Source organism: Carcharhinus amblyrhynchos, unplaced genomic scaffold (genome assembly GCF_965287045.1).
Source record: "Carcharhinus amblyrhynchos unplaced genomic scaffold, sCarAmb.v2.hapA scaffold_39, whole genome shotgun sequence".
NCBI lineage: Eukaryota > Metazoa > Chordata > Chondrichthyes > Carcharhiniformes > Carcharhinidae > Carcharhinus > Carcharhinus amblyrhynchos.
Window position 1 is genome coordinate 8224688 of NW_027649780.1, and position 12184 is coordinate 8236871.

General features: G+C 45.9%; 2 protein-coding genes across 2 annotated transcripts in view; both read left to right on the top strand.

Moving 5' to 3' along the window:
• LOC145335577 (uncharacterized) overlaps window positions 1–12184 on the top strand; it is a 31852-nt gene that overhangs the window by 6331 nt on the left and 13337 nt on the right. Inside the window, 4 exon segments of the mRNA XM_080181384.1 lie at window positions 508–522; window positions 608–652; window positions 730–1467; window positions 10411–10513. Of these exon segments, the coding sequence (XP_080037510.1) occupies window positions 508–522; window positions 608–652; window positions 730–1467; window positions 10411–10513 (901 nt within the window).
• LOC145363601 (uncharacterized) overlaps window positions 8854–12184 on the top strand; it is a 37139-nt gene continuing 33808 nt past the window's right edge. The window contains exon 1 of the mRNA XM_080218785.1: window positions 8854–8924. The gene's annotated coding sequence lies outside the window, so the exon portion shown is untranslated. The remainder of the gene's footprint in view (window positions 8925–12184) is intronic.

Genomic DNA, 12184 nt, shown 5'->3' on the forward strand with positions numbered 1-12184 from the left:
TAAATATGGGGGTTTACAGGGATTGGATCTGGTTGGGATTGTTGTTGGTGGAGGCTCGATGGGCCTAATGGCCTCCTTCTGTCCTGTAGATTCCATGCTTCTATGAATGGTTGAGCAGACTCGAATTGCTGATTGCAGCCCCTTTTAGTTATGATTTCTGTGCGCTGGACAGGAAGCAGTGAGCATGGATCTGTCAATCAGTCTGAATCAGCACCTTCAGAAGAACTGGGAGGGTGAATATTAGATACAGCAGAGTGAGAATGGAGAGAGAGTGTGTGGGATGAGATTACAGCTTTTGGGGAATGAGAGAGGAAAGAATGTTCCATAGAAACTAGAATTGTTTGTTTTGAATTTCTATCCTGTAGTGACAGTGATGGCTTTTGCAAATTCCTCCTACAGGAAATCAGAAAGTGAAGATTTACAGACAGAAATCTCAAACCACGTGCCACATCAACATCTGACAGTATTCATCTGGACCTGAATATCATCGGCCTTTAAATCTAAAAGAAGAAATATTTCTCTGTTCTGTCTGCTTCAGAAGATTTTAAACATCAGCATCACTGGAAAAGCACCGAAACACACACCCACTCAACCGAGAGCGTTCCAGTGCACTGAGTGTGGAAAGAGCTTTAATCAGTTACACAGCCTGAAAGTACATTGCAGCATTCACAGCGGGGAGAGACTGTACCCGTGTTCTGTGTGAGATTTAACTGATTGTTTAACCTGGAGAGTCACAAGGACACTCACACCATGGAGAAACCGTGGAAATGTGGCGATTGTGGGAAAGGATTCAAAGCTCCTTGTGATTTGGAAATTCATCGGCGCAGTCACACTGGGGAGAGGCCGTTCACCTGCTCTGTGTGTGGGAAGGGATTCACTTTGTCATCCAGCCTGCAGAGACACCAGCAAGTTCACACTGGGGAGAGGTCGTTCACCTGCCCTCAGTGTACAAAACGATTCAGTCAGTTATCTAGCCTGCGGACACACCAGAGAGTTCACACTGGGGAGAGGCCATTCACCTGCTCTGTGTGCAGGAAGGGATTCAGTCGGTTATCCAACCTGTGGACACACCAGCGCGTTCATACTGGGGAGAGGCCATTCACCTGCTCTCAATGCGGGAAGGGATTCACTCAGTCATCCAACCTGCGGACACACCAGCGAGTTCACAGTGGGGAGAAACCGTTCACCTGCCCTCAGTGTGGGGAGCAATTCACTCGATTATCCATTCTGCGGACACACCAGCGAGTTCACACTGGGGAGAAACCATTCACCTGTTGTCAGTGCGGGAAGGGATTCACTGACTTATCCAACTTGCAGAAACACCAGCGAATTCACACTGGAGAGAGGCCCTTCACCTGCCCGCAATGTTGGAAGAGATTCACTGACTCATCCAGCCTACTGACACACCAGCGAGTTCACACTGGGGAGAGGCCATTTATCTGCTCCCAATGTGGGAAGGGATTCAGTGTTTCATCCGCCCTATTGAGACACCAACAAGTTCACGACTGATTACAGCGGTTGGATTCTGCTGTCACTGTTTCTGCTCTCAATTACATTCAGAACTGGATTTTGCTCATTCTCACAGTTGATCAATGAGGAGGGTCAGAGGGTTTCTTTCTGCTGGACTGGCCGGTCTCACAACTTTGCCTTCAGTGGGCTGATGCTCTTTGAGTCTTGTTGCGAAGACCTGGTTTCAAATTTCATACAGTTCACAGAGTGACAGGGTGTTAGGAAGTTCAGAGATATTTAATCAGCATTTCTGTTTAAAACCCCCCAAATGCCCTTCCAATTTCCTTTGTAATTATTTATTGTCTCCACTTCCTCCACCCTCATAGGCAGTGAGTTCCAGGTCATTACCATTCACTGCATCAAAATATTCTCCTCACATCCCCCTGTGCATCTCAGACTGAAACTAAATCTGTGATCCCCTTGTCCTTGCCTAACAGTGAATGGGAACAACTTTTCTTTGTCCACCTTATCTAAACCTGTCAGAATCTTGTCCACCTCTATCAAATCTCCCATCAACCTCCTTTGCTCCAAGTGGAATAACTGCAGCCTGACATTGACAATAAAGAACAAACTAACAGAATATGTTAATATCTGAAATCAAATGGGAATGTTGAATTTCTGTTTTAAAGAGATTGTGAATATATTGTCCTGGACAATATTGCCTAGTGAAAGTCTGGAATGTGTAGCTGGAAATCCTTCCCTAACAGCACTGTGGATGTATTTACACTGTGGGTGTACTTGCACCTCAGGCATTGTAGCAGTTCAAGAAGGCAGTGTTGGGACCATGGCTGAGGCAGCTACATACAGCCACATATTCTGTCATAACTGAAGGACTGCAGACTATGGGACTGGACTGTCTTGACCACATTCCTGTGACAGCTCAGTTCCTGCAATTACAGACCATTAAAGCTGCTGAGCAGGGCCCTGACAAAGGACCTGATGGGAATATTTACTCGGAATGAGTTGGAATTAAACTTATCCCAGGACCGGCTGGTGTTCAGCGGCTGAGATACCCGAATCTGTAAAAAGTGGGGTCTGACCAATCAACAAACAGTGGTAGGTAGTTGGTTAAGAAATTAAGAAGCATTCTCAGGCATTGTTTAATTTATCCTAAATTTGTGATTAAAAACAGTGAGGGACTTATGACCCAACAGTGGGTGAAGTGACGGTATACTCCAAATAGCACTGGACTGAAAAGTGGACCCTCTGAGAGTAGATTCTAATGGTTATAATCCTACCCAAGCATGGCCAGTGAAAAATCAGAGCTCGAGTGGGGACCGGACAGGTCTCTTACCTGCTACTTGGAAACTAAGAACAAGAGACTTATTGATTGATTAAATTATTCGAGAACAGAATCAACGTAGATTGGTTGGGACATTTGATTGTGTTAAGAGCGAAATTTCAAAGTTCAATTTTACAGTTTAAGGGCAATATTCCCTTCAAAAAAGTAGTCATTGTTGCCTCCAGTTTGTTGGAGTAAACGCCATAAACTTGAAGTTTTGTCGTGCGATTCTTTAATTTACTCACTGGGTTTAGAATCCATTTTTCTTAAATTGTTGATCATTACAGAAATCTTAACAGTTCATTTAAAGTCCCAAGTTTTGACTCTCCATTTGAGTCTTTCTTTCCCTGTTGCTCTTGTCAAGCCAGGCAACGGAGCTGAGGGCTGAATTTAGCTGCGAATAACAGGGCCAGTGCCCTGGTTGGAAAACTGCCATTGGCGTTGCACTAGTAGAGACAGGAAGGTGCTGGAGGACCGAGTGGGAAAAGGGCCTCCAAACAATTGTTATATCAGTCACTCAGAGCTAAAGAGAAACCTGTCTCCTTAAATACATATACAGGGAAGAGGCTGCAATGAAATCTGTCCCTTTCAACCTGTGCAAAAGCAGGCTGCAGGAGGAGTCCATTCAGCCCATTGTGTCCCTGCTATCTCTTTGAAAGGACTCTCATTTGAAACTGTTGAATTTATCCAACTGCTCTGCTCGTTCCCCACAGCCCTGCAAATTCTTCCCTTCCAAGTCTTTACCCTTTGGAAAGATTGTATTGATCTGCTTTCAGGGAAATCGGAACAACTTGCTGCGCCAAAATAAGATCTCATCTCCCCCTCTGCCTCCTTTGTCAATTACCTTAGAGAGACTCACTTTCTATTAAAGAGCCTGCCAACCCCTCTCACCCACTTTCCCTAAAGTGCATCAATCTCATCAGGAAATGTCCAGAAAGGTCAAATATTTTTATTGTTAAAACTTTATCAAACAGAACATGGTTAAAACAAACAGAAAATGACTTGAGCATCAAAGCCAACCAGAGTGAAAGGATATTCACAACGTTCTGGACACAAATGGTTTCTCTTTAATTCATCTGTAGCCTGTTCCCTGCCCTCTTTGTGGTAAAGGCAGAATTCTCTGGATAGTAAATTTAAAAAGAAGTTTATTGAATGAAAAAGTTTTACTGAACAGCTTTAAGACATTGACTTTTACAACTTCATGTGGGTGATCAGTCTGTAGAAGCGTAACCCTCTCTGGCTCCTTCTTTCACAGGAATTCAGCCTCGGGAGTCTGGCTCCTTCTCTGACAGGAATTTCCTTGGAGTCTTCAATATTTGGCTCGCAAGGAAGACCTGCAGAATCCCTGCAGAATCTCTACTTTTATCCCCAAAGTGATGATTACCTCACATCAGAGTTGGGCCTGTTGTATCAGGACAATTGGTCAATTTGATCAGTAGATTAATTTAACTGGATCCTCAATTACTGACACCACCTTCTCTTAGGCACGAATACAAGAGAACTGGTTCATACTATCCCTTTAGCTGATTCTGTACAATCCCTTATTTACACAGTTTCAAATGTTGAGGCTAATCAGAGCTTGAAGGTCTCTCTCTCACCAGTACATTTATCCTCATGCACATTCTTTATACACACAGCAATTAAGCTTTTACAGCAAATAAAACTCAATCTTTTACGACAACTACTGATTTGTTATTCACTGATTAACTATAACTCATTTAAGGCTAATGACTTTCTCATTTGTTAATGACTGGTAGCTAACAAATAACTACCAGATGGGGCAGCTCTCTTCACGAAATCACCACTCCAACGGCTCCTCTGGAAACAATGAGGTCGAACCCTCTAACCTTTCAAAGGAACAAAAACCTTCCCAGGTCTCACTGGGCCCTACTTCCGGTTTTACACTCCCGGCTTAGGAAAAAAAACTGAGAAAAATAAGGTAAAAATCCCTCTTCCCGACAAGCTCTCGTCACTGAATCACCACTCCAACTGCTCCTCTGGAAACAATGAGATCAGTTGGAGATTTGGGCAGAGAGAAGGTAGATGGAGTTTAATCCAGACAAATGTGAGGTAATGCATTTTGGTAGGTCTAACACAAATAAGAAATATAAAGTAAATGGCAGAACCCTTAAGAGTATTGATAGGCAGAGAGATCTGGGTGTACAGGTACACGGGTCACTGAAAGTGGCAATGCAGGTGGAGAAGGTAGTCAAGAAGGCATACGCCATGCTTGTCTTCATTGGCTGGGGCATTGAGTTGAAAAACTGGCAACTCATGTTACAACTTTATAGAAGCCTAGTTAGGCCGCACTTGGAATATAGTGTTCAATTCTGGTCACCATACTACCAGGAGGATGTGAAGGCTTTGGAGAGGGTACAAAAAATATTTACCGGGATGTTGTCTGGTGTGGAGGATATTATCTATGAGGAAAAGTTGGAGAAACTTGGTTTGTTTTGACTGGAATGACGGAGGTTGAGGGGAGACCTGATAGAAGTCTACAAGATTATGAGGCATGGACAGAGTGGATCGTCAGAAGCTTTTTCCCAGGGTGGAAGAGTCAATTACAAGGGGGAACAGGTTTAAGGTGCGAGGGGCAAGGTTTAAAGGAGATGTACGAGGTAGATCTTTTACGTGAGGGAGAAAGGAATAGAAGGATATGCTGATGGGGGGAGATGAAGAGGGGGTGGGGGGAGGCTCATATGGAGCATAAATACTGACACAGACCAATTGAGCTGACTGGCCTGGCCCTGTGCTGTAGACTCAATAGAACAGAGACAAATGTATTTATTTTAGATCTACCTGTAGTGGTAGGAAAAACACTATTTACTATACAGGATTAAATAAATGTCCTTCATCAGTTTGTGTGTGTCATTTCAGTGGAAATGTGCTTCCCCAGGCTCAAAGAGCATCAGCCCACTGGAAGCAAAGTCATGAGACCAGCCAGTCCAGCATAAAGAAACCCTTCGACCCTCCCACTTCACCCACTGTCAGAATGAACAGGGTTCAGTCCTGGATGTGATTAACAGCAGCAATAACAGCAGAATCCATAAGTGATCACTTGTGAGCTCGTTGATGTCTCAGCAGGAGTGATAAACTGGTGAATTTCTTCCCACACACAGCAGCTGTGAATGGACTGGTGGATCATCAGTTCCTGAGAGCTTTTGAAACTATTCCCACACTCAGAGCATTTAAAGGGTCTCTCCCGGGTGTGAGGGACATTGTGCATCAGCAGCTGGGGTATCGAGTGAATCCTTTCGCACACACAGAGCAGGTGAATGGTCTCTCCCAGAATGAACTCGCTGGTGTCTCCGCAGTGTGCACGCTCTTCCAAACCTCTTTGTGCAGAGACAGCAGCTGAACGGTCTCTCCCCAGTGTGAATGCGCTGGTGGTCTATCAGATGCTCAGAAATTTTGAAGCTACTCCCACAGTCAGAACATTTAAAGGGTCTTTCCTGGGAGTGAGTGACTTTGTGTCTCTGCAGGCTGGATAACCGAGTGAATCCGTTCCCACACTCGGAGCAGGTGAACGGTCTCTCCCCGCTGTGAACTCGCTGGTGGGTCAGCAGGCTGGATGACTGAGTGAATCCCTTCCCACACTCGGTGCAGGTAAACGGTCTCTCCTCAGTGTGAAGACGTTGGTGTGTCAACAGTGTGTATGACTGACTGAATCCCTTCCCACACACAGAGCAGGTGAACGGTCTCTCCCTGGTGTGAACTCGCTGGTGTCTCTGCAGTGTGGATGACCTCTTAAACCTCTTTGAGCAGAGAGAGCAGCTGAACGGTCTGTCCTCAGTGTGAATGCGCTGGTGGGACACAAGTTCCCCAGAAATTCTGAACTCACTCCCACAGTCCGAGCATTTAAAGGGCCTCTCACTGGTGTGAGTGACTTTATGACTCAGCAGGTTGGATAAATTAGTGAATCCCTTCCCACACACAGAGCAGGTGAATGGCCTCTCTCCGGTGTGAACTCGCTGGTGTGTCAGCAGGGCAGATAACTGAGTGAATCCCTTCCCACAGTCAGAGCAAGTGAATGGTCTCTCTCTGGAGTGAACTCGCTGGTGGTTCCGCAGGTTTGATGGTGATCTAAATCTCATTGAGCAGTGGGAGCAGCTGAATGGTCTGTCCTCAGTGTGAACTCGCTGATGGGACATCAGATCCCGAGAACTTTTGAAGCAACTCTCACAGTCAGAGCATTTAAAGGGTCTCTCATTGGTGTGAGTGACTTTGTGTGTCAGCAGGGCGGATTACCGAAAGAATCCCTTCCCACACACATTGCAGGTGAACGGTCTCTCCCCAGTGTGAGTTCGTTGGTGTGCCCGCAGTTCAGAGGACCGAGTGAATCCCTTCCCACACATGGAGCAGCTGAACGGTCTCTCCCCAGTGTGAACTCGCTGGTGTCTCCGCAGTGTGGACGACCATTTAAATTTCATTGTGCAGTGAGAGCAGCTGAATGGTCTCTCCTCACTGTGACTGCGCTGGTGGGACACCAGTTCTCCAGAGCTTTTGAATCCGCTCCCACAGTCAGAGCATTTAAAGGGTCTCTCATTGGTGTGAGTGAGATTGTGACTCAGCAGGTGGGAGAACTTAATGTATCCCTTCCCACAGACTGAGCAAGTGAAGGGTCTCTCCCGAGTGTGACTGCATTGATGAATTTCCAAATCACAGGGCAACATGAATCCTTGTCCACAATCATCACATTTCCACAGTTTCTCCATGGTGCATGTGTCCTTGTGACTCTCCAGGTTTGATGATCAGTTGAATCCTTGTCCACACACAGAACACACGTACGGTCTCTCTCCACTGTAACCAGTGCAATGTTGTTTCAGCCTGTGTAACCGGGTAAAGCTCTTTCCACTATCAGTGCACTGGAACACCCTCACTCGGGTGTGTTCCAGTCACACTGATGTTTAAAATTTCCTTAAGCAAACAGATCAGAGAAACATTGCTTTTCTAGATTCAAAGCTTGATGATATTCAGGTCCCAATAAATCAAATGACTCTATCAAATCTTCATGTGACATTTAGTTTGAAATTTCTGTCAGTAAATCCTCACCTCTTGATATCTATGAAAGGAATTTACAACAGACATCAGTGTCAGTACAGGATAGAAATTCAGAACAGACAATTCTAGTGTCTATGGAACATTCTTTCCTTTCTCATTCCCCAAAAGCTGTCAATCTCCATCCCACACACTCTCCCTCAATTCTCACTCTGCTCTCCTGCATATACAATCTCCCAAGTCTATTGATTCAGGCTGATTAACGGATCCATACTGACTACTTTCTGTATTGGACACAGAAATATGAAAATCTACGACTAACGGCCGGCCTACACGCTAGGAATTAAAATCTGTGCCATATGTGGGACTGAATTACTGGGTTGGGAGAAGAGAAGGATGTGGGGAAGAATTTTACTTCAGTGCAGAAAGGTCATTACCTGGAACCCGCTGCCTCGTGCAAATGATCCACGATTAATCTTCAAGCTGACAGCCACGTTAAAGTTTTACATTTGGATATAAATGAGCAGCCTGGTGATGTGTGTATTACCTGGTTACAGACACGTGAAGAATGTGAGGAGGATTTTTATTTAGGCAGCGGTTGGTGACCTGGAAGTTCAAAATTGAAGCTGAAAATGGAAAGGGGGAGAAAAGAAGTGTTTTACTCACAGATGGTGGAGAAAGGAGGAGGTTTGAGTCTGTCTGAAGCTCAATCTTCATTCAGAGAGAGAGCAGCAGCAGCAGCTTTGCTGGACAGGAATGAACAAGCTCATTGTCCAACTTCCGCATTCAGACAATGGGGCTCTGATTGGCTGGAGGACCAGACTCCTTCCGGTCCTCCAACTCTTTCCATTGGTTAACGCTTCAGCATGACGGTCAGGGGGAATGGGGAATCCCCTGCACATGCGCAGCTTCCCCACTCCCTTGGACATGCGCAGTCCAGGTCCGGGGGGAGGGTGAGATCACCGAGCGGCTTCTCGCTCTGGCCGGAGCCGCCAGCCGCTTGTCTGGAAACCTTGGCTCGAGGAGGGGGTGGGGGCGGGGCTCCCGGGGGGAGAACAATGGGTGGGGGCGGGGCTCCCGGGTCCGCGCGCCGGAGATCCCACCCCCTGTAAACTTCCTCCTGTCTGCAACATCTGTGAGTGAAACACTTTCCTTTCTCCCCCTTTCCATTTCTCATTCTGGGGGAAACTGGGGACTTGCAGCAACTGAAGGGAAAGGAAGTGAATCCAGTCTGTACATTCCACACATTGTCAGTCCAGTCAGATAGACAGATATCTGTCTGCCAGCCTGCATGGAGATTTTCAGCTCTGTGTGTCCAGGACAGGAAGCAGTGAGCATGGATCTGTCAATCAGCCTCAATCAGCACCTTCAGGAGAATTGGGAGGGTGAATATTAGATACAGCAGAGTGAGAATGGAGGGAGAGTGTGTGGGATGGAGATTTACAGCTTTTGGGGAAATGAGACAGGAAAGAATGTTCCATAGAAACTAGAATTGTCTGTTCTGAATTTCTATCCTATATTGAAAGTGATGAATTTTGTTAACTCCTTTTACAGGATATCGGAAGGTGAGGATTTTACAGACAGAAATCTCAAATCAAACATCACATCAACATCTGGCAGTCACTCAAATCATCAGGACCTGAATGCTATTGGCCTTTGAATCTAGAAGGAGAAATGTTTCTCTGTTCTGTCTGCTTTTGCAGTTTTGAAATATCAGTGTGACTGGAACAGGACTGACACACACACACACACACAAAATTAACTGAGATTTTCCCATGCATTGACTGTGCAAAGAGCTTCTCAGTTACACAGCTGTAAAAAAATTGCACCATCACAGCAGGGCATCATAATCTTGTTCTGTGTGAGACTTCAACTCAGAGTCAAACCTGGAGCAACACAAGGACACCTCCAACATGGAGAAACCGTGGAAATGTGGGGACTGTGGGAAGGGTTGCAAAAGCCCCTCTGAGCTGCAAACTCATCGACGTATTCACACTGGAGAGAAGCCATACTGCTGCTCTGTGTGTGGGAAGGGGTTCACTCGGTTATCTCATCTGCAGTGACATCGACTGGTTCACACTGGAGAAAGAGCATTCATCTGCTTTGAGTGTGGGGACGGGTTCGCTAATTTACCCAGTCTGCAGAGACACCAGCGCGTTCACACTGGAGAGAGACCATTCACCTGCTCAGAGTGTGGGAAAGGATTTACGCAGTTATCCAACCTGTCAAAACACAAAATCACTCACAGCAATGAGAGACCCTTTAAATGCTCTCACTGTGAGAGTGCTTTCAAAAGCTCTCGGGAACTGATGATCCACCAGCGCATTCACACTGGGGAGAGACCGTTCAGCTGCTCTCACTGCACAAAGAGATTTAGGACGTCATCCCACCTGCGGGAGCACCAGAGAATTCACACCAGAGAGAGACCATTCACCTGCTCTGTGTGTGGGAAAGGATTCACTCATTCATCCAGCCTGCTGAGCCACAATCTCACTCACACCCAGGACAGACCTTTTAAATGCTCTGATTGTGGATGTGGTTTCAAACGTTCTCGGGATCTGATGATCCACCAGCGCACTCACACTGAGGAGAGACTGTTCAGCTGCTCTCACTGCACAAAGACTTTCAAAACCTCATCCAATCTGCAGCAACACCAGCGAGTTCACACTGGGGAGAGACCGTTCATCTGCTGTTTGTGTGGGAAGGGATTCACTCAGTCATCCAGTATGCGGAGACACCAGCAAGTTCACAATTGATAATTGGTGTTGGATTCTGCTGTTATTGTTGCTGTTAATCACATCCAGGACTGAACCATGTTCATTCTGACAGTTGGTGAAATGGGAGGGTCGGAGGGTTTCTTTCTGCTGGACTGGCTGGACTCACGACTTTGCTTCCAGTGGACTGATGCTCTTTGAGCCTGGGAGAGCACATTTCCACAAAATGATCCACAAAAGCTGATGAAGAACATTTTATCCTGGACAGTAAATAGTGTTTTTCCCCCCACTTCAGGTAGATCTAAAATAAATACTGAAAAAACTGGAAAAATGCAGCAGGTCTGGCAGCATCTGTGGAGAGAGAAACAGAGTTACCATTTCACACTGCTGGATTGAGAATCAGCCTAGTAAACCTCCTCTGAACTGCTTCCATGGTATTTATAAAATAAGACAGCACAGCAGCACAGTGGTTAGCACTGCAGCATCACAACACCAAGGACCCAGGTTCAATTCCAGCCTGGGTCACTGTCTGTGTGGAGGTTGCATGTTCTCCCTGTGTCTGTGTGGGTTTCCTCCAGATGCTCCGATTTCCTCCCACAGTCCAAAGATGTGTGGGTTAGGTTGATTGGCTATGCTAAATTGGCCCTTTGTATCAGGCGGACTAGCCAGAATAAATGCATTTGGTTATGGGAATAGGGCCTGGGTAGGATTGTATTTGGTACAGACTCGATGGACAGAATGGCCTCTGTCTGTACTGTCGGGATTCTACAATCCTTTGTTTAATAGGAGACAAAAACTGCACCCAGTATTCAAGATGCAGTCTCAGCAACCTCCTGTATAACTGAAGCATAATATCTTTACTTATATGTTCAATTTCTCTCAGAATAAAAGATTGCATTCCATTGTAAGAATTCTGATTGTTTGAACTAAGATTTATGGGGTTCACTTGTTTACAACAACCTCCCTAATCATAAATCACCCAGGCTCCAGTGACTTAACCATATGGAAAAAAACAATACTTTAAATGGTGTATTGAGAAAGTTTATTCACCATTAAGAACATAAGAACATCAGAAATAGGAGCAGGAGTAGGCCATCTAGCCCTTCGAGCCTGCCCTGCCATTCAATAAGATCATGGCTGATCTGTTGTGGCTCAGTTCCACTTTCCCGCCCTCTCCCCATAACCCTTAATCCCCTCTCTTATCAAGAACCCATCAACCCGCTTCTTAAAAATATTTAGCGAGGCAGCCTCCACCACTTCAACGGGCAGAGAATTCCAGAGATTCACCACCCTTTGAGTGAAGAAGTTCCTCCTCAACTCCGTTCTAAACCGCCTCCCCTTTATCTTGAGGCTGTGCCCCCTAGTCCTACTGTCTTTTTTGAGCGGGAAGAGTCTCTCCACCTCTATCCTATCCATCCCATTCATCATCTTATACGTCTCAATGAGATCTCCCCTCATTCTTCTAAACTCTAACGAGTACAAGCCTAGTTTATTCAGCCTCTCCTCATAGCTCAATCCCCTCAACTCCGGTATCAGCCTAGTAAACCTCCTCTGCACTCCCTCCAGGGCCAAAATATCCTTGCGCAGGTGCGGCGCCCAAAACTGCACACAGTACTCCAGCTGCGGCCTCACCAATGCCCTATACAGCTGCAGCAAGAATTTAAAATGTAACAAGTCAGCA